The sequence below is a fragment of the Chroicocephalus ridibundus genome, chromosome 4 (assembly GCF_963924245.1).
Source record: "Chroicocephalus ridibundus chromosome 4, bChrRid1.1, whole genome shotgun sequence".
NCBI classification, from domain to species: domain Eukaryota; kingdom Metazoa; phylum Chordata; class Aves; order Charadriiformes; family Laridae; genus Chroicocephalus; species Chroicocephalus ridibundus.
This window is the reverse complement of record NC_086287.1, coordinates 58,465,171-58,491,518: the sequence shown is the minus strand read 5'-3', so window position 1 is coordinate 58,491,518 and position 26,348 is coordinate 58,465,171. Positions and strand designations below refer to the sequence as shown.

At 44.2% G+C, this 26,348-nt stretch overlaps 1 protein-coding gene across 8 annotated transcripts in view; it reads right to left on the bottom strand.

The window, feature by feature from the left end:
- EVL (Enah/Vasp-like) overlaps positions 1–26,348 on the bottom strand; it is a 161,957-nt gene that overhangs the window by 75,702 nt on the left and 59,907 nt on the right. For 7 of the 8 annotated variants that reach the window (XM_063332898.1, XM_063332900.1, XM_063332896.1 and 4 more), the window contains exon 2: positions 2,503–2,671. In XM_063332898.1, coding sequence (XP_063188968.1) covers positions 2,503–2,671 — 169 coding nt within the window. Of the gene's footprint in view, positions 1–2,502; positions 2,672–11,516; positions 11,691–26,348 lie in introns of those variants that run through there. The other variant, XM_063332897.1, reaches the window with a different exon arrangement.

The window sequence follows — 26,348 nt, the reverse complement described above, 5'->3', positions numbered from 1 at the left end:
CGTGCACCAAAAAAGGGCTAGGAAACAGAAAGGCAGCTAGACAAAGACAACTAAAGGAGCCTACAGGAGTATACAGAAGAAGATAAATGAATAAAAAAAAAGGGGGATGAAAATTAAAGAGAGAGATTATTAGAAGTGTAATATAAACCAACAAAAATTAAAAGGGAAACAATAAAGGCAGACAGGGGTGAAGTCATGAAGATTACTCTAGCCTACGCCTTGCCAAACAGTATGTAACCAAACTTCAGATTGTTCCTCCGTTGTGTTGTGTTACATATTTTAAACTAGTTTCTCAACTCTTGGACATCTGTGTAGCTTCATTAGCTTCAGTATACGTCAAATCACATGTTAGCTGAATACTGGTCCTTTCTGAAAAGGCTTTCCTGGCAAAGCAACAGCTTTTACTAAAACCTCACTTTCAGTGTGATTTAGCACAACCTGAGAGCAAGCATGAAGTGGGTTGTATAGAAAATTATTTTAACTGAAATTCATTTTTGTTCTTGTTAAATGCAAATACTTAGCAAGCATAGCAAGCTTATGACTCTATGTGAGACTCATAAAATATATTAAATCTGAATCTTAAGACTTTGGTAAGATTCCTTTTAAAACTACTATGCTACTCTGTCTTGCATTTACTTTATTCATAATACTGGATTTTTGTAATCCTATCTAAGGTGAGTACTTTCTTTTAGACAGTTTTAAGTGACTAAGGTAACCTGTACTTTTTTTGTTTGTTTGAGGAAGGATTTTAAAACTCTAGAAAAATATATTCTTCTATCTGTTTCCTTACGAATCGAGATGATTTTTAGATGGCACGCAGCCTCGTCATAAGTGGGAACGTTTGCAAGCAAATAGAATGTTACAGTTAACGCAAAACATATTTAAAGGACGGATCAAGATTTGAATTTTTCTTATGCCCTGCTCTTTAAATTGTATACTCCGATTAAGACTGACCTCTGGTACATATATATACATATATATGTAGACTTTATGACATATATATATGTAGACTTGCATATATATGTAGACTTTATGACTTTTGCTTGTTTTACACCAGCTATTCAGACGCATCTTAGACTGCAGTCACATGAAAATAATTTACATTCACCTGCTGGCTATGTAAAATAACAGCATGGCCTGTTACAAATCAGTACTGGTTTTCACAACTGACTAGGAAGACACTGCATTTCATTTCTTTTCAAAAATACCTTCTATTTTTGAAATGGAACTACGTAAATATATTGCCTTTCCTGAGAAGGATGAAAGCAGTTGCAAAAGATGTGGCAGATGTTTCAGAAGTACACTGCAAGGATCTGAAAACTGATGTGCTAAAAGCCTCATCTATTTCTGTTCTGGTTTTCCTTTTTCAAAACGACGACTGCGTATACGGACAGTGCGGCAACCTCATTAACACTCTTCTAGTAAGCAACCTGCCTAGCTTTCGCCATTGGCCCAAACATCATGACAGGTGAGGGTCACCATCAGCATTTCCATGAGCAGATTGGTCAATTTAACACTTGTGGCAGCTCAGAGGTGGTGGTGCCCCAGCTCCCATTCTCCAGCTCGGCTTGGCTTGGCTTGCCCCATCCGTCTTGTGCCGGCAGCGGTGCTCATCACACCTTCCCAGGAGGCAACGCCGCCCTCTGAACCAACAGAAAATCAATCACCCACTGTCTCCTGATTCTTCTGCCAGGTTGAGGGCTCGAGGTGAGCGTGGGAGGCGGGCAGCCTGGGCTGCCACAGCCACATCGGCCTCACACCAACACACAGGGGCAGTCCCTGACGCTGCAACGTCTGCTCTAGAATGCAAGCGGCACGACAATACAGCACCACTACTCCCCCAAAGTCCATTTTTGTAATTTAGGCTCTAAACATGACATTTGGTCATGGATGCCATGCACCACCCAGCACGAGCCAGGCTGCCAGGGGCCGGTGGCTGAGGAGGGTCTGATCCCAGTTCTGATTATCTAAATCCCATGTAACTCCTTTAATACCCAAGGAGGTCCTGCGGACTTAGCCTGCCGTAAATCAGATCACAGTGTGCACCTAGGAATTTAAAATGCATTACGAGGAACTAATTACTTATCACAGCAACATAACAACCACTCTTTATGAGATGGCAGTGCAGAACAATTGATTTCTTTTTCTTTTTCGTTTTCATACATAGTATTAAAAACGAGCAAAAAGTAAGCTTGGGGGAGCTGACTGCAAAACCTGCAGAACGAAGTAAGATCCGTTTCACAATCAAAAATGGAGGGAGGAAAAATAACATTAAAATCTCTCTGGCGTTTACCAAAAGTTCTGTTTGCAAATAAGCAGCAATAGATTACGCTACATTCCGCGCACAAAAAAATTAGACAAAATCTGAATGACTGGAGTAAACAGACTGGTAGGCACCTTGCAGGGAGCAGGAAACGCTGCTAGACGGCATTAAGCGTAGAACTGATGGTATCAAAACAGATCAAAGGTTAAATTTACAGGAAACTTGATACAGTTACTCACTTGTTGATCTTGCAGTTTAACTCCAACTACCCTGAAGGTGTTAGTGGCCGTGTTGTGGTAGATGTTGATTCTGCTGAACCCCTGCTGTCCAGGTTTGATTGGCACCCATTTCTTACTGGTATCGTCATAGACCATAACTGAAGCCCGGGCTTGGCAAATACTCTGTTCACTGCAGAGTGAAAAAAAAACAACAAAATCAGGGAAAAAAAAAACAACAGTGAATTTGCTGGGTACTACTGAAAACATCTAAAGGAAAAGAAACCAACAGAAATTAACAGAACTGCTTACAACATATGTTTTATAAGAGATCTGCTAATCCTTTGAATGCAATCTAACTGTTAAATTAAAGCTGGCGTGTATGTGCTCATAGACGTAAAAAAAATCCCAGTACGCTGCTGTTTTGAACTGATAATCTATTTTATAAAAAAATATTAGGCCCTGAAGAATAACTTGTATCACACAAACATTATGAAAACTGTCCAACAGTATGAATGCTCCATTTATTTTATGTACCTGTTGGCAAGTGAAGCCTTTCACATTTGCATGAAAACTCACCAATATTTTACAGCTTACTGACAAAATAAATGTGACATCCACAGATGAGTTACACGTTTAAGACTGGGAGCAAGCAGACCTTGAACCAAAAGCCACGTTAGGTAAACTGAAGAAATCAATTACGTTAATCCAGCTGATGCCTAATACCCAGACCTGCTGACGCGCTTAGAAGTCCCAGAATACACAGTGAAAAACACAGAGGAACTCTTTTTTCCTTCATCCTAGTAGCGAGGAAAGTGGAAAAAGGGAATCCACGGATGCCAGGGTTAAAATACATAGTCATTATTTTGTATAGCATTAATAACTATTTTCCTTCTGCAGCTTCACAGAAATTCATCAGTTCTTTACCTCTCCCTCGCATATTCACGAGTAATATACATATAGTAGATTCCTGCTAAAACACACCCTTCACGTGCAAGAAATGCCCCTGGTAAATACTGTTGAGGTGACGTGTCAATACGGATCAGGATTTCAATTCCCGCTCTCCTGACTTCCCAAACACTTTTCTTGTACCAAAGGAAATAAGAGTCCCTTATACAAAGAAAAAAGTGAATCCTTCAAACTTTGAAAATTTGAGATCTTCAAATGCAACAGGGATTTTCAACAAGCCAATAGTGTATTTTAGGCCTATATAAAACTATTAAGATTTATGTCCTGCAAAAATCTTAAGTTCATGACCGTCCTATTAACTTTATACCTATATATATATTTATATGTACCTCCCTTTCTTAGCCCAAGCCGTATTAAATAACTTTCGTCAATGCAATATCAAGTGGTAATCCGCTGTGCATTCAAATCCTTTTTTTTTGCCCTCTTGCATGTAGTTCTTGGCTTTGGTTTTGCCTCAGGAGTGCCTCACTAGCACACAAACAAATAGACGAGAAGCTCCTGGGTGGTGCTAACCCATATCCCTGCACCGCCACTGCACCAAATTCCACCACTTCTAAATTATACCAACTGCTGCACACCCAAACCCACCCGACCCCGTCACTGTCACCATTGTAATGAAAGGGAGCACGTTACTGGAAGTACTAAGAGGTTCTGGGTAGACTACAGCGTCATTTTTCAATCTTTTCTGATTTGTGGGTCTCAAGAAGATTTCCAAGGCAGATGCATCCCTCATTTTACATGAAAGCCTACTGATGCTTGGTTTGTTTTATCAGTCACTTCGCACAGCCTCCAGGTAGCCCACAGACCTCCTCCAGGCTGTGGGTAAGAGCCTGGAAACTCTTCACGGCATTTACAGGGGGAGCAGCGATGCTGGCAGACATCTCCGTAAAGAACAAAGTAAGAAAATTCAGAACAAAGTGTGGTTTTATTATGTAGCATGGAAACAGCTAGACTCTGCTACTGAAGCATATGGGCAATATATTCAGATCAGCAAGTCTAAACATTATTTTATTTATACTCTTCAGAATTTATAAAATCACGCTCATCCACCAGTTGCTGGTGCTTTTTTATGTGAGATACCTGGAGAACAGCTGCGCCTTTGCTGATGTATTTACCCAGCAAATACCTCTCCATCACTTTTTTTTTTTTAAGGTAAGCTCATGTCTCGTGGCAGCTTCTCCATATCTGACGGTAGCAGCTGAGGGATTTGAGCTCACTTCAGCCTGCCTAATCCTCCAACTGGTGCAAGAGCCACAGACTGGCAGCAGCGGCGGCACTGCCTGCATCCTCTGGACCCACCCGGGGATGCTCACTCTGCCTTGGATTCACAGATGGGGAGGAAGGGAGAGCAACGCACCAGCAAAAAGGCAAGTACACTGGATTAGCTTTGCCATGGGGAAGTCGAATGGCTAAAAATAATCTCCGGTGCAGTCCCGTGGTTGGATGGTGCCCACCTGCCTCTGCTACCCGGTGTCTCGTGCCACCTCCAGCTCTAGAGATGGGGGGAGCATCAGCTGCCCGGAGCCACTGCAACCCCCTGCCCAGTGGGCTCCCAGAAAACACGGTCCCTGGGAGAGTCACTCTCAGCTAGCGTGACACCGGGTCCTTCTCCTCAAGCCTTACCAGTCGCTATAAGCCTTGCTGGTCGCTACAAGCCTTGCTGCACTGAAGTAAGCGAGAGCACACCCCTGGTTTCATCAGAGCAAGTCTGGGACCCAAAGTCGTCTCCATTTCTGATGAATTTTGGAACCCACAGTTGCCATGGGCTCCTTAATTAGTCACAATTAATTAAATTATTCTTACTTACAACAAGGAGAATGTGCCTTACCATACACGCACGAGGGCCCTACCGTGGCCTTATTTGTAATGCCTTATCCAGATTCCAGTGGATACAGTGACTTCGCTGCCATTGAAAACTGCAGCGAAGAACCCCTCTGCAACCCCACGACTGAAATACGGACGTAGACCCCAGGAGCTATATTTAATGCACGACAACCAATTGTTACTGTAACATAAAGCAACACATCAAGCTCAATCCCTGCTCTCCCTGCAGTCAATGGAAGTTTTTCATCATTCATTTAAATGGAAACAGGATTAAGCCTGTTATCTGGCCTCCAGTGAAATAACAGAAAGGCACATAAAACAAGTACAGCACAAGGGGAATCCTTTCCTGCAAAGCACTTCATCAGTCTTTCAAAACCTAAAATGCCCCCAGGGACCCATTGCTAGCTTGCTGTCTCACCCTAAATGGAGGTGTAACTCTTTATGCCTGGAGACTCTTTACTCATCCGACCCACAAAAAGCACAACTCTCCCACTGCCACTTTAAGGGGCTTCCCTGAAAACAGTCCAGAAAACGTTCCTCTTATAAAGGTCACTGAGAACCTCTTTATTACCCTCTTTGGAGCCCTTAACTTTAAATGTAAATCAAGCAACATGGGTTTCATGAAGCTCCAGTAAAATTTTCTGTTATTTTTGGGAACATACAGCATTGACAGTCGACTACACGTAACAGGTAATAAATATGGGGTTTAGTCACACTACTGTGCAGTCACATTCCTTCTCCATGAGAAGAGTCTGGCAGATACCAGTATTTATACACAAAGTCATGAGTGCAGTTTCTAGAACTTGCCTTATTTTCCTACGAATACACAAATCTTACTGAGAAATAGGTGCGTGTTGGAGAAGATTCATCAAGTTTCAGATACCTTTCCAAATATTACTAACTCCCCTGTTGATTTTTAAGGTGACGTTAACATGCAAGTTGTCAGTTTCCACTGGCTTTCCACCATAGGCAATTACTTGCAAGAAAAGATAAAAATTGCATCATGGAGGGGTCTTAATTATAACGTTGTTCACGTTTGTGCATAACGTCTACTCCAATGTGCTGCAATATGCTCTAGGGCAGATTTGAGACATCTTATGTATATGAGGAGGGGAAGGCGTTCTTCCTAGGGACCCCTTTACACCCAAATCCTAATATCCACCCCTATCTATTCTGAAAGCATTTTCTTCGCGGCGCTTTACATCTGTGGGATGGCAAACCTCTGCACCAGGACCACTTGTCTGCCTGAAGTTAAAGCAAATCTGCTTAACTTCATATCTGACAGAAGCGGACGACACTGGGAAATCCTTCGTTCACAGCTGGTACCTGAAATCCAGCATTCATCTTTGAGATTTAGAGACTATTGCTTCAATATTACAAAACTATAAATTAAAAATATATATATATATGTTTGCAGACAATACTGCTTGCTTCCTTTTGTGTAACCCATTTTGACGTGCTGTCTTCCATCTCTTTGTTTAGGATTCGTCTTCGAAAATTAGCAGGTTAGCTAATTTGGGGTTAAGCCTTCTTGAAAGGGTCAACTTTGACCCTTCTTGCCCAGCCAAGCACAGCGCCTGGGCTGCGTGGCACCCTTGGGCTGGCCACACAGATTTACTGTATCCTCCCTGCTTTGCTAACTACGGCGTCACCAGGACTTCCAGCCCCAAATGAGTCATGTCAAGATTAAAGGTTATCATTTAAGGCACAGAGACTACTGAATTTGGGGAAAGCAGTTAAGGGTAGCAATGAGGCCGTACTTGGAGACAGTGCTGCAATGAAGGTGGCTTCATCCGTACATGTCTCTCCTCTTCCACTTGTGTAGAACTTGAAAAAATGCAGTCCTTTCTTCCTGGCTTTTAGTAAATTTATGATTACCAAGGTCACAAACGATTATGGAAAAGATAACACAGGGAGTTTTAGGGAAAATATCTGTACTTTTTGTGAATTACCCCATGAGACTTAATGGGGCTGCTTGCCATTACCTGGCTGACTGCAAATAATTAAATAGGAGGAGGAAACGTCAGGGGAAATGAAATGACAGAAATGTTGAGGTTGGGAGTGGGGGAGCCATGGATTGGGTAAAATTCCTCCTGCTTCACTGTGCCTAGACCACTGTGTTATCCAAATATCCAAGCAAAAAGCTCAGGATGGAACCACAAAAGACCTGGCATAGAGAATAAACAGAAAAAAAGGGAGTAAATCATAATGTTTGGAGTCATGTCTTTGTTAGAGAAGCTCTGAAGGGTCTCCAAGGCTTTTCTCTCCTGTCCTAGACCGAGAAAAAGACCAGAGGCCAAGCTGCACTGTGCCTTCATTGACCTGTTTTCTCTACTTACAAGGTATCTTCTTAGGAATAACACTTTTGCAGAGCGTGGTACTGAGTTGCTGAGCCCATCTCTGACCAGTGACCCCGTGCAGAGCCTGCCACGGTGAAGGGTTATCCCAGCCCTACCCTGGACCCCCCTATCCGGCACCAGTCTACCCTGAGGTCACCTCTCCAGGGGTGATGGAAGAGGTTTAAAATACTTTCTCCTAAAGCCAGGGCAGTGCAATATAGCTTTTGGAGGGTCACCAAATCATGCTTACAAAAGGTGTAACAAATGACCAGAACTAACCAACATCAGGGTTAAACACCTAATTCTTTGGGCTCTACTCCAGCATGCCAGCTGGACCAGGAGACTTCCGCTGTCCTTTGTATTTACAGACACAACAGTTTCCTTGGGGCAGGCGTTCATGTAGCATAAACTGCGGGGGCTCCCCTGATAGAAATCAAGCTACTGTGCTTTGAACCTATTACGGATCTACCTTGTTTCAAGCTGCTCACGATTCTCTCGCCTTCAAATGAGCTGTCTTCTGGTATCCTTAGGAAATGCAAACAGCTACTTTTAAAAACATTTACCTTATTTTTTATTTCAATTTCCCATCCATTCCCTCCTCTTTAAATGATTATTTATCTGAAATTATTTTTGAGTGATCTAACCGTCCTTATTGATGACAGAAATTGTTAGTACTACTTTCCCCAAGGCTTGTTGTACCTGGGAACGAAACCCTCAGCACACAGAATGTGTGAGATAACTCACAAGCCATTTAACACATCTCACTCTACTTGTCCACTGAGTCTGCCCACAAAAAGTCACAGGTGCGTGGTTAAACCTGACATGCAAGAAATAAATGCTGATGCTGATTTAAGAAGCCGACAGAATTCTCCCAGTGTCAGCTTAAACAGCTAATGTAAATGCAAAATCCTGTCTGTGGAGACATGTGGTCTGTGAGGTACATATCTCTGTTAACCTCAAAATTAGTAAGCTACAAGTCACGTTCCTGCAGCATTTAAAGCGTACTGCAAACTCGGATGGATTAATTTGCTAAACAGTTTAATTGGCTTCACTACTACAAATATAATAATGACTGGGATGCAGGGAAAGTGTTTCAGTAGTAATCTTTATGGAAACAGGTGGACGTTTTTCTCTGACAACTGGATTTACAGAATAAGAAACCTGGGAGACCCTCTGAACACAAGTCAGTCAGGTCATCCAGGCCCATATGCACCGTATCTGACATCCCAGCTCAGCACAGATAGAACTTGACCTAGCGCTGTGGCTCTCCAGCCTTCCCACCAGAGATGCACTGCCAGCTTTGCTCATGACGCCGTTTCTCAATGGGAGACTCCTTTCTCCAACAAAACGTCAGTCGTGCTTGTGACTCCTTTTGGGACCGCTTTTTTCAAAGTTTACTTCCTTCTGCAACCGAACCCTCAGGACAGTCGGTGTCATCATCATTCACCTTACCTCTGTCCCAGAGCACTGAAGAACATACTTCCTCAGCAACGCAGCAAAGCCTCATAGTGAAACAACAGCATTTAGCCACCCATCAAACTAAAGGACAGTGGAAACCCATAGGGACTTCACATCCAGATAGGAGCTTTTAATCCTCGGTGACATGCAGACATGTGAATATTTTCTAGCAGACACTTAGAAAAACAGCAGTCACAGTTTCATATATAATATGGAGGTGCCACAACCACCATCTCCATTTGCTTTTGACTCCCACTTCGTGAGACCCCTTGAAACACCAACCCATGGACCCAGAGGTCCTCAGTCTGCACTGCCTCCTGGTCGCCCGCGTGGGCAGAGACCTCCACGACAGTGCAGCCCTTGCCCCCAGGTCAGCCTGAACTGAAGCCCAGTTCCGGGGGGAGCTGCTGTTTTTTGGTCTCCTGCTCAGCTCACACATAGACATCAAAGATCTGCCTTTGGTGCTGGGCTTTGGCTGCATCGCCAGCGGGAGATGAACCTTTTACACTGAGCTGCAGGTGCCTGGCCATCACCTTTCTCCACCATTAAAGTTCAGCATCTAAAGAGCTTCATATTAAATAATTAGAAGAAAATAGTGCAAATACAAAGCTTGCTTTGTAAACAGCTCTCAGAAAGACTGACGCTGGTAAATAAAGAGTCATGACACACCTGTAAGATAAATACATATTTTACAGAGCAGGAAATGGAAATACTGGTACCTACAGCATTAACACGAATAAGATGAACACCAGTTCACCTGCACAAGGAAGAAGATTTAAGAGTTATTCTTCTTTTTGCTAGCAATGAGACACTGATTTTGAATTCTCCCTTATTACACTGGTATACCCAGCACGAATTGCCATGTCCAGCACCTGTTGCAGACATCCATGGGAGACACTTCAGCTGTAAACCAGAAAAGAGGCAGCTCATGAGGCACCCCAATCATGCTAAATTTCGAAACACGCATGCAATGCTGGCATGACCACAGAAGCTTGCAGAACCTTCTGTCACCCCTCAGTGCTCTTGAGCATGGGAGAAGTGAGTAGAAACACATAAAAAAAAATAAAGTATGCAAAACAATAATGCAGCAGAAGAGATGTTCCACCTGGGCCTGACTGTCAGTCCAGAACAGCTCAGTCCTCACCACCACCAGTGAAAGTCCACAGAGAGCGCTGACCTCTCGGTGTCCACTGCAGCATTTAAATAGCACATCTGCCAATCAGCGGAGATTTAGGGCCAGCGGAGTGGCTGCAGATTGATGCCCTTGTAAGCCGGCACATCTGCTTAGTTTATACTGCTGAGATTTTGAAACTAGGCGACGGAGTTAATTTTAACCCATCACTTCTCCTGTATGTTTTGCAAACTGAAGTGTAAGAATGTAAATGATTCTAAGGGGAACTCCAGTCATCAGTATCTCAACTCAACGTCTTAAAAAAAAAAAAAAATGCTTTAAGAGAACTGCTTTCCAAAAGGCACTTCATAGAGGAAGTCCAGTGAAGTGCCATTGCTGCCAGGCAGCCAGGCTCCCAGAGCCATGCCGCACTCCGCGAAACCTTCCCTTCAATTTCCACCTGCTCCAACACGGTAGGGTCATTGCTGTCTCCTGATGGAGAAACTCTACTGCTCCGTTAATGCTTTGATTCACGCAATGTTTCTGTCTTCAGTGAAGTGTGGTTCGCTTTCAGATTTTGCATACCACCTTGAAGATACACTTTGGGAGTTCCCAAAAATAAATACCAAGTAAATGTTTAGAAGTTCCTAAAAATAAGTCAAGTAAATGGCCTGGGGAAGCACTATGAACCCAATTACTCAAAAAACAGTAAAAAAGCAACTGGACTAGATCGGGTTCCCATTACAAACGACTTCCCTTCACCCTTAAATTACAGAAATAAAAACAAGAAGTAACTAACCTTGTAAAATACACACTATGCAAAACTCTAAACTGAACTGTCAAGTGAAAATACATGACTGAGGGCTCTCACTCGTAGGCCAGCCATATGCATATTTCCGGAGAACAATACCTTAAACAAAGGCTTTGAAAGATCATAATCATAACTAATAATCAGGAGAGGCAGACTCATAAGTGAATACAGGAAATCAACACAAAGGTCCTTCATTAAAGCTCGCGCTGCTTTGCCTTGGTTTCCCTTCAGTCCCAGAAGAAACGCAAATAAACCTGTGACAATTCTCCCGGAGCTGACGGAGGCAGACCAGGAATGAAGGAGGCTCCCTCCGTCAAGTCAGCCTCTCCCTCACTGCCAGGGGATGCGTATTAAGGTAGCATTGCCATAAAAGCTTAATTACCATTTTACACAATTATAAATTATCCTGTGAGGCTAATAACCAAAACCTCTGCCTTTACGACAATACATGTTCTCCTTCCCATCCAGTCACGTTAACCCTGGTCAACAAATTCCCTGCCGTCCTGCGCCGTCCCCAGATACTTACGTGCCTGCCATGGAGGAAGCCCTGGTCAGGTAGCCCCGCAGGAGGACACGCTCAAGTCGGGCAGGTGTGCTTTAAACCCAAAGAGGCTATTTCACCTGGTTGCAGAGCAGAAGACAAATTTGGCAGGGAGACAAGCCAGGAGCCTACATGAAGGCTCGTAACCCAAACAGGAAAGGGAAGCGCTGTTGAGAGAGCAGAAGGGCAGGAAGCAACACTTACTGGTTACGGCAGGGGCGGGGAAGGGACTTTAAAGAAGAAATGTATTCTTTCTTTCAGCTGATTTACCGAACGAAAGTCCAAACAATATAGATTAAGATTAGATGCGCCGCCTTGGTCTCATTGGTGGCATGGATATTAAAAACATTTTGCTTATTTTCTCAAGGCACGGGTTCACTGTCCCAAGAAAAAGCAAAAGCAAACAAACCTCAGACGCAGAAAAAATCGCTATTATGCATTTATGGCATGGGCGTTTGCACGGTGCCAAACCAAACCCAGGGGCCCCATCGGTACCGAGGGCCCCCATGCCACCTCGCTGCCAACCTGGCGTTGCCTGACAGCTGGCGGGAGGCCAGTCCTAGCCCAAAACTTGAATTAGCCCGGCACAGAGCCCAGGCTACTGCAGGCTGACTCTCATCTCCCATGGCAGTACAGCCTTCGGACGGGAGCTGCCTCACACCTGGCTCACTTGGGGTCCAGCCACAGAAAAAGCTTTTTTCTGTTTGCTCTCCAACCCTGTTGTCCTACTTGGGGCATCACCATAAATACATAAACAAAGAAACACATCTTCGTGGAAGGCGGTAATCAATCAAGGACATGGACCTGTTGGAGCAGCTCCAGAGGAGGGCCACAAAATGATGAGAGGGCTGGAGCACCTCTGCTGTGAGGACAGTCTGAGAGAGTTGGGGTTGTTCAGCCTGGAGAAGAGAAGGCTCGAGAAGACCTTATAGCAGCCTTCCAGTACTTAAAGGGGGCCTACAGGAGAAAGATGGGGAGGGACTCTTTATCAGGGAGCATAACGATAGGATGAGGGTTTTAAACTGAAAGAGGGGAGATTCAGATTAGATATTAGGAAGAAATTGTTTACTGTGAGGGTGGTGAGGCACTGGAACAGGCTGCCCAGAGAGGTTGTAGATGCCCCATCCCTGGAAGTGTTCAAGGCCAGGCTGGATGGGGCTTTGAGCAGCCTGGTCTGGTGGGAGGTGTCCCTGCCCATGGCAGGGGGGTTGGAACTAGATGATCTTTAAGGTCCCTTCCAACCCTAACCATTCTATGATTCTACGGGAGAAATCTCCAACATTTCAAAAACGAGACAAAAATTTGCTCCAAGGGATTTGTAAGCACTGCGTGCCCTCCCTCCATCACCAGCAGCTGGGCGGCCCCCGGCCTGGCTCAGCAGCGGGCAGCCCCCAGCCAGCTGGAACCTGGAGGCAGCAAAGATGAGCCTTTGTCACCTGTCTCCTGCCTGCCCCGCACTAAGCTTCCCACAAACAGCATGCGGGATTTGGCTTGGAGTAACCACTGTGGAGTTCACGGCCATAAGGAGGAGGTTACCTTATCTCACGGCTTCTGCTGTGGAAGACATCCCACCCGCTATTGCCTTTCAGACAGTTAGCTCTGTGTACCATCCTACCCCTTTTTTTAATTGGAATGCCTTGCAAAACTAAGCCTCCTTGCCCATGCTGTGCCTGCAGGAGACCCCTGAGAGACTCCAAGCCTTTGCTTCCATCCTGCCACGAGCTGCCGATGTACGTGTTCGCATGCATCCGCGTTCCCGTTGACAGGGAGGTTGGCTTTGCCCTCCAATAGTGCTTCCGCCTCCCTTGCTGTCTCTGCAGGCTCTTGTTTGGCTGCTTGGCCGCTCCATTAATTAGGCATCGCCACCTGGCCACGGCAGCAAGACGACCTATTAACACAAATTGAAACTTTGCAAATTTAGGAATAATAATTAAAAATACTGCAGTAAAAAGAAATGAGCGGAGGTCCTGGAGAGCAGAACACCCAATTAAAACTTTAGTGCTACCTTCCCCGGGGTAAAACTCCAGCGGTTTTGATGGGCTCCCTCTTTGAGGGCAGAGGCCCTCAGGACAGATCATCCTTCGTTTCGCCCCATTCCTTGGTTTGGCAAACTTGTACACATGGGTGTAAACACCGCGCAGATACTGCCTAGTCTTCACCTCAGGGCCTGGGTGCATTATGGCATGAGCAGATTAAAAGCAGAGGGAGAATAAGTGCCAGAAAAACACAACTGGGAGAACTGGATGGACCCTACCGTGTTCTGGTTGCTAGTAGAGAAAGCTAGGGTTTTCTTCCCATTTTCACATGAAATTATCTTTGGGGGTTTTTGCCAGTGTGCTCACAAGTTCTCTTAATGTGTCTAAATACGTCACCCGTTATCTGTGATTACACAAACATGGACAGTGCGAATACAAAATGCAAACAACTGCAGAATAAACCCGCTGGATAGTCAGAGATCCCAACTCCCTCTCCCTGGCTGAGGCCATCACAAGGACTCCCTGCCTGATGACTTTACATCCTTAATGTCACTTTTTAACACACACTGCTTAAGAAAATACTTCTCCCTTGGCATTACTTGAGCCACCCCAGACGCGACCCCAGGAAGGCAGCACAGGATCAGCCCGTGGAGGGGGATGGAGGGTACGCACCAACTTGTGTGTCACTGCAGCGTTTTGCTGAGCCACTTTGTGCCCACCTGGGCATTACACAAACCAGGAACAGATGCATTACCTAATCTGAACCCAGTTCCCTAAAGTGCAATGCAAATGAACTACCTCCTTCTCATAAACCATTCCACAAAATCTTATTTTTCTAAACATCTTTGATCCCTTTTGCCCATCTGCCTGAACTGGACCAGGAGCAGCCACAGTGCTCAAGCAACCTCCCAAAGCACACCACAAATGGTGGAGCTGCTCGGCCCTTGAAGACCTGCTGGAACCACAGCAGGGACCCATGATTTTACCACAGAGGAAGAACATAGCATCCCATGAGCACGGGTGTTCTCTGGGAGTCAGCACCAGAGGCTCCAGAGTCTGCATTAATGAGAGCAAAACCTGCAGAGCCCTGAGGAGGCCAGTCCTCAGGAGACCACACAACCTCTCACATCCTCGCAGTGGTTTCAGAGTGCAACATACAGAGTGCAATAACTAACTTTAGATCCTCATTTAATACAGCAAGAGGAGAGAAGTGTAAGAAATAGGTTGAATTGGGCAAGGCATATCAGCTACATCAACACTCCAGTGCAGTTTCTGGCGGGGAGCAAGGGCTACCAACGCCGCTCTACCTGAGCAGAGCAGCAGAGTGCTTTTCACGTTCACTGGTTTTCCTGACATAAAAGATTGCTTTCGTGGTCCAGCTGAAAGACCTGCAGAAACTATTGGTGAAATGGCACATAGGAAAAACACGGGTGCCAAAATCTGGTTGCACAGTTGCTAGTGCATCACCCGCTCAGCTGCAGCTTCTGATTCCTCTGCAGTAAATCTCTGTATAACTGAAGGGTTTTGGTTTTCAACCGATGGGGGAAGTTTAAAACCCAACAAGAAATAAAGTTCTCCCTGACATTTAAGCAAAGCTTTCTCTATTGTGTTTTTTCTTATCTCTTTTTTTTTTTTTTTTCTGTTTAATGAAGCATTTTATTATCACTTTTCTGGGATTTCAGTTTGGCTGCATTTTCCTGATACTACAACTTTCTGCTTTGAGATCTGGGTGGAGTTTGGGCACTACCTCATTTCATTCAAAACATCTTGCTTTTCATTAATTTAAAACTTGACTTTATTTGGATCCAAGTGGCAGTTCCTCTGTGTAGCTCATACACTGCTTAGACTATTAGTGTAGAGGTTGTCTGTGTAAACAGAACTTTACTGCATGTATTAGAAAAGAATGTTATAACCCGAAAAATGCATCTCCAAATAACTATGGACTCAAATCACTCATTGCCCAGATCAGCCACACTGGCTCCACTGTTCTAGGCAGAGGGATGCAGGAAGATGGATTAAGGAAAGATCTGAGCAGCCTTGTTATTTATCTGATTTCATGAGATAGAGATAGATAGGGTCTGAGATAGATACAGTCACTGATTTAGGGCGAAGGAGACAGCAATTAGTTGTCAGACTAGTTTTCCTGCTAAACCAAGCAGATATGATTCTCCTTACACACAAATTTCAGCTACAATAATATCAGCTAGAATAATCTGGGTTTAAAGATTTGGTTCTCCTGACCCCAGACACCTTTGAGCACACCGGAAAACTCCCAGCCTTCCGCCACTGCACTCCTGCAAGCGCTGTGCGTGCTTGCCCCAAGCACAGCAACGAGCAGGTCACCAGTGACAATGTCACCCCGGGAAACAGCGACAGTGAGCGGGACAAAGCCCAGCGCTGCCTCTCGGTGCGCCCGTCACAAGCCAAATTAATTTCATTAATCGCTACAGCATACATTCCAGCAGAAGTGCCTCTAATCGCCCCTTCGCATTGCTAAAATGCCTCCCTGGCCCTGGACTATAAAGGGAGCACTTAGGAGGAAACAGCACCCCGGGACAAATCTCCAATGAGACCCAGTAGCTGATTTCTATCCGGTCGTCACAAAGGACCATATGCTGGATAAACAGATTATTTCAGTCATGTGTTGAGATCTGTGTGAGAAGATCTGGATTCCTGAACACAGAAGCCAGGCTTTAGTTGCGATTATGTGAATATTCCCCCAGGTTTCCGAGCAGCACGTCCGCTGGCCGCATACTAGGCTCTCATGTTCCAAAGACATCCAAGTACTGTATTCGCTTTCTTTTGGAGGGTTTCATTCCCAGACAAAACGTGGTTTGTATGAGACAATAATGTTATATGTTTTCAACCCTTAGAGCTACAGACTCAATACAGAAAGGTGAGCGTCTCGGCCCCAAAATGACTCATCTCCAAGTACAAAACCCAGTTAATTTTTAAGAATGAAATGAAGACGCACTGTAGAATGTGTGGTGTATACTCTGAAAAGACTATTACAATCATAATACAAAAATAAAACTGTAACCATCGAAGAGCTATTTGAAGGCAGAGACAATTAAAACATTTTTTCCTTAATAAGCATATATTCCACACCTTCCAAATAACTTTTTACGCCTGTGTATCTGCTGTTTTTAACTCAGTGTTAATCCAAAAAGGCATCTTATTATACTGCACAAAATTCGAAATTTGCATATGGCAATGTCTTTTGTTTAATAACCTCATGATTAAGAAATCTGAAAGTTCAAGCTGAAATGGTACACTCAAATTTCATAAGCTACAAGAAAATTGTATGAACGTATGCAGTTAGATATTCAGATGTGCAAAACTAATTTCACAGCTGTTAATAGTCTTTGAATGTGAGACATTTCCTCATACACTGAGATTTGCAACTGCTAAACATGCTGATAAGACAAAAGAATGCCTTGTCCTCAGAAAGTTTAACCCTATATATGTTGTTGCTCTCTCAAATCTTTTTTTTCATGCTCTTCGCTCATTTTAAAGGAGCAGCAGAGATACTGGAGAGGAGATTAGAATATACTTATTTAGTATTTCAAGAATTAAAAATGTGCCATGAGGTAAGGTGCTAACTGGCACTTTGACAGCAAAACAATTGCCCTGCACTGAGCATATTTTACAAATTAGAGTCTTCTTGAGACTGTTCATTTAGGATGCAATCCCATCACTGCTGAGGTCCAAGGAAATTTTGCCATGGACTTAAAAGAGACAAGACTTAACCCCTTGGTATAGATCCGTTTAAGTAGTGATAGATAAATATATGTCCGAAAAAAACCCCACCAAATCTTTTAAAAGACCTGAGTTATGCAAGATTTCAGGAGCCCTCTTTCTTCCTTCTGGGAATCCCCCAACTCTCTCATTCACGTAGTGCTCTTTTCTAAAATGATTTCATCTCACCTCCTTGCTCCGCAGAGGGAACGGTCAGGACTCACCTGCTTTCAAGGGGACCGTCTATTTTGGCTGATGCAAACAGCTTAGGTATTGCATTAAGGGAATAACTGTATTGCAAAGAATTAACTCTCTGGCTGCCTTCAATTTTCCTCTCTATAAACTGTGATGAGCAATGGGCAGCGAGCCCAGAGCCCACGTTAAGCAGCATGGAACAAGTTATAGACCATATGGAGAGAAATAAACTGCCACTTCATACACAGGATATCTATAATGCTTTTTTGCTTGAGTCAGCTAATTGCACATCCGCAAATCAGCACATTTGTAACAAATGGAGCATTATGATGTCACAGGAAATTTATTTAATATGATCAAAGTTTGCCAGAAAAAGTTCCCCTGAAAATATGAAAGTACTTAAGAGTCCTGAGTGCTTGGGACATTTTACAGTCCTTATTAAACAAACATTTCCACATTGTTTCATGGCAGCCAGTGGTGCAAAGGACCGTGTCTTCTAAGCCTCCGTGTCAGCAATCTCACTGCAGACACCAGCACAAGCATCTCCCCGCTGCAGGCAGAAGGCACCTCCTGGCCTATAGGTAGAAGCAGGCACACCACCCACACCTGCTCCAGCACCAGGCCGAGAGCAGCTACTGCTCCCAGCCGTACCCTCAGATGAGTCTTATCATCTCCTGTCTCATCCAGAGGCTGAGAATTAAAGACTATAGACTACTACAAGCCATCCTCGGTATGGCAGATTTTAGGAGGTGTACTTAGCTTCTCCACATAACTTTTTTAATGTTAAAGCAAATCAATGACCTTGATCTACAGAGCCGTTAGCAATGGTCTGAGTGTCAATATAAACTTACTTGTGCTATCACCTGAAAAACATTCTCCTGCTTATGTCACTAAACATACGCTATCCTGCAACGTTGCTCCACAGCAGACGTGCTTCCACTTTCAGCTGGCATTTTTCCTTAGACTTCCGTAAACAGATTATCAATCACAAGTGTTCTCAGGAGCTGTAGGCAGTGGCCATTGAACAGCATACATGACTTTCCATAGCTCCTAATTTATGGGGAGGTCATGTAAATTTCTGGGTTTGGGATTTGAAAGAAGAAATACCAACTTTACCATAGTGTCAAAGAGAGACTTGGAGCTTCTTGCTCAAAACTTGCACTTGCTCATTTCTAGTACTAACCTTTGATATTTAATGCTTTCCACCGCTAGGTAATGTAATTCAAACACCATGTTTTACTGATCAGATAAAATACTTGCATCATGAGACACCTCTATAGCATGTTGTGGGCACCATAACCCAGTGGAAGTGGTTTTAGAGGCACGTGGGTGGGTGAGGTACAGCCCAGCAGGTGGGAAGATAAGGAGTGGCTTCCTGACGCAAGGGACGCTGGAGTGAAGAGAAGGCATGTAAAAACTGCTTAAGAGACTGGAGCAGAAGCAGCTGACAAAAAATGATCAGAAATGACATTTAACTGTATTTTTATTACTTGCAGCTCTCTAAAGGCATGTGCCTGCCTGATGTTTGGGGTGCCAAACTGAGAACATTTGATGTTCATTGGGAGAGCACTTTTCAAGACAGCAGCACCATCCCTTAAAAGTCAGGGCCCAAAGCAGAATAATAAAGTGAAGGCCACACTGTGGTGATCTCCACTGCTTAGGGAAGAAAGATGCGCGAGGATGGCATTTGTTGAGGTTATAGAAGGATGAGAGACTAGGTTTGCATCAAGATGAAGAATGCCTGGCCTTGTTTCTACGCTTGTTTCTGATACTTGTGCTTCTTGGAATAGGATAGATTATAGTTGGCTTACGGACACAGGGGAACTTCAACTTGCAGAAGGATCCCTGGAGGTGGAATGGGTATGGTCAGCAGTTTGTCGTGTCAACTCAACATCTTTGACTACCGTGTAACACACTGTGGAGCAGACGCACAGGGAAGCTCTCTCCTGTAACAACAATAGAGCATCCATATTCCTTCCACTTCTCTCATGTCTTAGCGTAGATAGGTAGCAGCTCCTACAATATAACATTTAACAGGATGCTGAGCTGGTTACGCATGACTCAATACCAGCTCCATCCTTGCTGAAGTTGGTGGAAAACCTCCCAATTTCAGCTGCAGCTGAAACTTATCTTTTATATCATCTGTGTCATCGGTCAGGCAGCATAACAAGGTACATGATACCAGGCTATTGGAGCCTCATCCTAAATCTGTTGTCTGCACTGATGGTGATGGGCAATGGATGTGGCCTCGATGTTTCCAGATATGCTTCAGCTAGGAAGAATAACAAATTACGCCTGGGCACAAACAGCAGTCTGTACAACTGATTCATAGCACGTAATTAGACTAAATATCTTCATTCTGATAAAAAGTGAACATGGCAGGCCTGGTTGTTTGTACCTTTTCATCACAGAAAAGGTACAGCCCTCTTCAAGGTGGGCATAAAACAGCACCAAATGTAAATAAAGCGTACTCAAAAATCTGTATAACATGCTCTAATGAGTAGGTGGTTGGGTTTTTTCCCCCGTAAATTTCACAAGAATTATTTTCAGACTATTTTAGTAAAAATAAACACCAGGAGAGCTAGTGAACGCAAATGTGCAGTAAGCAAATCCTTTGTCCAAAGCTACTGACAATACTTAACAAAACAAAAATTATCCTCGCAGCCCCTTCCTTTCCCCTTCTTCCCTTCTTCCATTATTTCTTGGCAAAGATTTGTCCCCATTGCCTGGCAGATAAAAATATTTGATGAGTGCCAAAACTGAAACAGGATCCCTGAGCACATTTGTGCACCAGACTTGTTTGCGTGCAATGTTTGGAATTTTGCAAGATGACTATGTATTTTTCTAAATCAATGCTGCACGTTGCTTGCAACGCAGAAGACAGCAAAGAGGAAAGGAAAGACTATTTCGGATAATGGCAAAAGTATTCTTGCTTTCCCGTGATTTGTACCCTTCTTCCCCTAGCAACCTTCCTTACCTCTTCTAAAATGATGTTCTTGACTCTGATCTGTCCCCTGTGACATTCCCATCACGCAGAGACACCACACAGCCCCACTTCTCAGGAGTTACGTGTCTACTAAATGGGCAGCTACACAACACGTGCACGTTGGGCAGCGAGCACCTGGTCAACCAGACCATGCACTGCCTTTACCTTGGGACGGGCTCTGGTGTGAACCACTCTCCTCTCCATCCACTTGCTGAGTCTTGCAAACCAGTGACTTTTATTCCTCTGCCAAACAAGGCTGACACTTCTGAGTCTGCTGGGCAGCTACTGGGAAGGTGGTAGAGAGAAGAAGAAGGATGGGGCAGACAGAGCAACTGCATAAGCCTTATTTCCTTAGGAAAGCAAACTAAAGAGAGGTCGGTAGTGAGGGCATCCCAAAGAATCGTTGTTTACCTCCTCCAGTGCCCTCACCAGCTCCTCCATCTGCAGCCAATGACCGCCAAAGCCTCCGCAGTGGCATGCAGAGTCCCTTCCAAAGTCAGCTTCAGGCTATTGCCAAACACAGCATCATTTCACCACCGATGTTTCTATGTAATAGTATCCGGACCAAACTAAAAGCACTTCAGGCAATATATTTAGGCATTTTGGCTACACGTAGCCTGTCGCTGATTTCATTAAAACTTATGAAAGCAATCCCTTGTAACAACAAAACCTGAAGGTGTGAAAAGGCTGGAAAGTAATCATAAAGGATGCGCTGAGATCAGCATGAAGAATGATCACCATCAATCTCACAGGTAGTGTCACAAGTTTGGGAGTTGCTATGAAATAGTTGTGTCCACAACATGCAGAAGACATTCCTATGGTTTGTGGCAACTTTCATGAGCCAGAGTTGACAAAAATTCTTCCACCGTTCTTACAGATGAGCTAAAAAGTCACTGGAACACTGGAACTTTTCTGACTGCACAACCCTATCAGTAAAAAACTTTACACATCCCAATATTTATTAATTTATAAATTATATACATGTACCACTGAAGTTCTAAAACCTTCTTCCCATACCCCAGTGGATTGTCTCATGGACACCTCGCTTCAGAGACCATTGCATGAGAAGATGACAAATAATATAAACCCTTTGAGCCCCCAAAGGCAGCAGGTCTAGTAAAATGTCAAGGTTTTGTGAAGCAGCATCCTTTATTTCTACTGTGACACAGTGTCCAGCAGAGTGAAATGTATCATGACTAGAAAATTATGGAGGAAAAAAGATAAAATCGAAAATCTAAGGCAAAGCAATTTTCAGTAAAATTTCCCAAACTGTATACTAGAAATTCAAAGTCCTTCTGCCAATCTGGAAAGCTATAACAATTGAAAGGAAGGGGGATGGAATGAGTTTTCCTCAAGTTAAGGTTGATTAAGAAGAATAAAGAACCAAATCACCTTTGAATAACCAGGAGAAATGGAAGACTCCATTATTCTGTGGTGCTGAGCTGTAAAAAAAGACCACACAAATTCCTTTGATTTCAAATCTACACTTGGAAAGTAGTAGCAAACAGTTACAGCTCATAAGGGTGAAAGTTCTCTATAGCTCCTTTATTCCACATCTTGACCTCTCCTTCATATTGGGAATTGTAGACTTTTTCCAAAAGCATAACTTTCTAGTTCTCTGGCATTTTTTTACTGCCTAAAACATGCAGATTTTTTTGTCAGCACTTCAGACAGACTTGTCAAAAGATAACCCTCCCACCCAAAGCTTAACATAAAAGTTTAGCCCTTGAGCCATTATACAGACTGGGAGCGTTCAACAGCCTATACATCAAGATGTGCTTTTGACAACAGCACGCTGCTTTTATTAGAGCAGCACTGAAATATTTAGGACTGTTTTTTTGCGTAACCGATACAACGTTTTGGAAAAAAAAAAAAAAAAAGAGAGAGAGAACCGAAAAACACTCACAAGTCAACAAACTACAGAAAGGAGAGGTGGATGCAGAGAATGGGGGAAGTTTCAAAAGTACCTCATCCTTCCTTCATCCTTCCCTTCCCACTAATGCCTTTCCAAGCCTAACTGCTTCCTAAAGCTCCTAAGTTGAGTTCAGGAGGGTTGAGCTGAGGTGGTGGAGGGTCTCTAAGAAGGAGCAACATACCACCTGCACCATCTTCCACTTGGCTGGTGTTAAGGCAGCCCAGCCTCTACAGTAACGCTAATAGCCACAGCCAGGCGGGACCAAAGGGCAAATTCCTCTTTCAGGTGCAGCAACCATTATTCCTCAACCCCAACAAGAATATGGAAATCGGCATCCAAAGCTGTATTATGATTAAATTGATAATTAGAAAAAAAAAAAAAAAAAAAAAAAAACAAAAAAAACCAAGACATTTGAAAGATTTAATGAATTGCCATAACCTCCAACCTCTTCCCCTACATCGACGCTGGCTTCTCTCTACACCCTGAAGAGCTTACCGAAATCAAAACTGATGCAGAAACCTTCAGTCAGCTCACAGCAGGATCTCTCACACTGAACTTTATAATTGGTGTGTTATCAGCTGAGCAACGTTACGGCATTATTTAGTTTGCTGAAACCAACTCCCCAAAGTGCAAACAGAATACAAATCAGGCAGAGCTCTGAATTGTCTCTTGGGCTGCGTACTCAGTTTAGGCAGTTACAGCTGAATGGATAAAACACTGACCTCCGACACCCCTATTCAAATCCCGCTTGTGTTCCCATGACGGGGACTGGAACGGGGTTGGGAGCATTGATTTCATAGAACTACTTTCCTAAGTACTGTCTGCATTTTTTGCCATGAGCCTTTTCTCTTCAATATTCCTGCCTTCCTTGCCTGTCTCATCTCTTTCTGCGTAGGCTGACTGGCTTCTAACACCCTGACAATGATCCTTATTTACTTAATAATACAACCACAGCTGGAAATCAGACCATGGATTTGGGGAACGCTCCTCTGAAATACATGATGTGTGAAAACAAAACTTTCCTGGTCTGGTGGGAGGTGTCCCTGCCCGTGGCAGGGGGGTTGGAACTAGAAGGTCTTTAAGATCCCTTCCAACCTAAATGTTTCTACGATTCTGTGATTCCCTGCCTCACTCTGAAGGTTAGGGAGCCCGCACAGGGAATGGTTTCCAGCTTCCAGCTTGGTGTTACGCGGCTAGTGGACCCTTTATCATTTGTCTGGTTTTCCATCCCTCCCTCATATCTTTTCTGGGTAGAGGCATTTTGCTCTTCGGGCCTCCTCCTGCCTGCCCCAGAACAAGAGAAAAGGGAAAACAGAACAAAGCAACAGCTAGTAATTGGTGTGCCGTATACCGCATTGCTCTCAGTCTCTCACTTCCACTGCCACTAGAGTTAGGTTCACACCGTTTTAAAAATAAGACTGAGAATAAAACCTGCTGATACATGAGATTTTCCATGTCTTTATTTCTATGCAGGCTCTCTTGGTCTGGGGCATGCCTGATGCAGGTACTACCAGAACCTTGCCACCCTCGCTGCTGCCATGCTCACTGCCCAGCTCTGACTTCGCCGTCTTCAGGCACTGCAGTATTTAATAGAAATCACCCAGAAAACAAGGAGAATAGTGCTCACACAGCAGTTTGTACATCCACACCCAGCAAATGGGCTGTGGCACCTGTGGGATCTACCATTCCCTGATACAAAAGTACCACACTTGCTTTGCCAGCTGGTGCTGGGTGAACTAAAAACCCTTGGATGAGCAGAAGGTTCAGAAAAGAGAGGGTTTTGTTGCAAATTCCATTTTACTGATGCTACCAGTACCCCTTCAAGACAGGTTTTGGGGATCAGTCTCTTTAAACTGGCATCACCCCTGGGTGATCTCAGGCACCTGCCAAAACCAGGATTCAGGCTTGATGTACATCTGTGCTCATCTCAGATCACAGATGCTCCACAAGATGCAACTTAGTGGACGGAGCCCCTTTGCACTGAGCAGCAGGACACAGGCAGAGCTGAGCTGCAGCGCAGGCTGGAAATGGTGTGGTACCTGTAGTACCAATAACTGCATCTCCAAAGAGGAGAGGCAGACCATGGTGACCTCTTGATTTAATTAGTTGCGTAAACTTACAAACGGAAAAAAAATAGTACGATGGAAACCCTTGGAGGTCTCTGGGAAGTGAGTGTCCTCTGCTGGGATGGGAGCTCTCTGAAACCCAGGTATGAGGGCAGTGTCCCTCTGTACAGGCCATGACACCGAAGAGCCAGGAAGCAGAGGGCTGGCTGAATGGGAGGAGAGAATGAGAGGAGGGTTGCAGATTTACATTTTCCTTCACTTTTTCATCTTTACATCATCCACTTCAGATGTTACAAGGAAGTACCATCACTTACACTTTGACATAACCCAGCTTCAGATAAGGTTAGTTTCCAGGGACCAGACTAACACTATGGCATTCCTCAAGCAAAATTGTGTCACTGCTTATAATTGTGATGCTCTAATGAGCACCCAGATCATTACAATAAAGGATAACACAGTGTGCAATGAAGTGTGCCTTCAGAGACCCTGCATGGTGCAGTGTGAGAGCCAGCACTGCAGGGCGAGGGAGAGGAAGAAATGCCTCCTCCCGAGCAGGGTTACCAGCAAATAACCAGGGTACAGCCAGGGTGGGTAACACAGTACCTTCAGTGTGAGCTGCGGAGGCTCATGTTTCCAAAAGAGCAGAGCTCCCCAGCTCATTCCTAAAGGTACTGGCCCACTTACCAAGTGGTAGCCATCCATGACCCTCTCTGTTGTCTCCTTTGTTCAGGGGTGCAGAGAGCATCACTTGACCAAGAGCCAAAATAGCCCACAGGCCACATGTGTACTGAGCCAATATGAGCCAAACTATTCATGCAAACTAAGGAACTTCTTATAATTATGCATGATCTCTATGTAAGGCTTGTTTTACACACCAACAACAGCTAAAATTATTTCATCCTTTTTAATTTACAGTATTTTGATGCACATATAAGGATATTCTTATTCTGAAAAAAAATAAAGGAAGAAGTAGTATCCCTTAGTCCTTCAACTTATATTCAATAAGAAGCGGAAAACCTAATTGAAAGATATCAATTGATTGGTTTATCCTGCAGGAATGAAAACAAATTAAGCCCAATTCAGTTATTTTAGTTCCACTTGTTTTTTAGTGGTAAGACCGTGACTCCTAAAGGTACTTTAGGTACCACTCTGAAATCCAAGGGAGACTTGGCACCTGGTATGCTCTGTCTGAGCTTCTTTACAGGAGCAGTGTTTACGTTGGAAGTGTGTTGGATGGTTTAATTCCAGCCTACTGAAGAGCAGCCTCCAGGTCATAGATCTGCTGCAGCTAATTTGGCAGAAGCAGCACTGTCTCTTCAGAGAAGGGCAACATAAATCTGCAAATGCAGCTTCTGTCTGGGGGAATAAACAGCTTTAATTTTCTGCAGAATGACAGTCACTGAGCAAATGTGAAAAAAAAATAAATAAACAAAAAAAAACCCAACCAAAAACCCCATGGTATTAAAGCACAGCTCCTCTGACAAATGGAAACCCTCCCCTCTGCAGCAGCTCCAGTTCCCCGGCCAGCACGGTGCTGGGGGGGCACAGCCGAAAGGGAGAAGAGACTTTTTTCACTGCGGTGCTGCAAGCGATTTCAGCCATTTCAGGTTCTCCCCTACCAATTCAATCCGTGATGAGCTTTCCCCCCACTAATAGAAAAGCATGGTTCAGCATCTTGCAGGGATGGACAGGACCTGATCTCCTGTCCTGGACAGACCTGGGAGAGGCAAAGCGCTTGAGCAGTGCTTTCGGCAGGCAGCAGCAGGGAGGCAGTGGGCAGATCCCTCCACACCATCCCCACCTGGAGGAAGCAGAGCACCCTGACCTGCACTGGAAACAGCGGTCACAAGCTGTTTCACATAGGAGAAGTGCTCTGGTTTGAGATAAAACAGAACCAAGCAGCCTGAGACAAGCAGCAGGTGGCCATCAGTGCCAATGCCT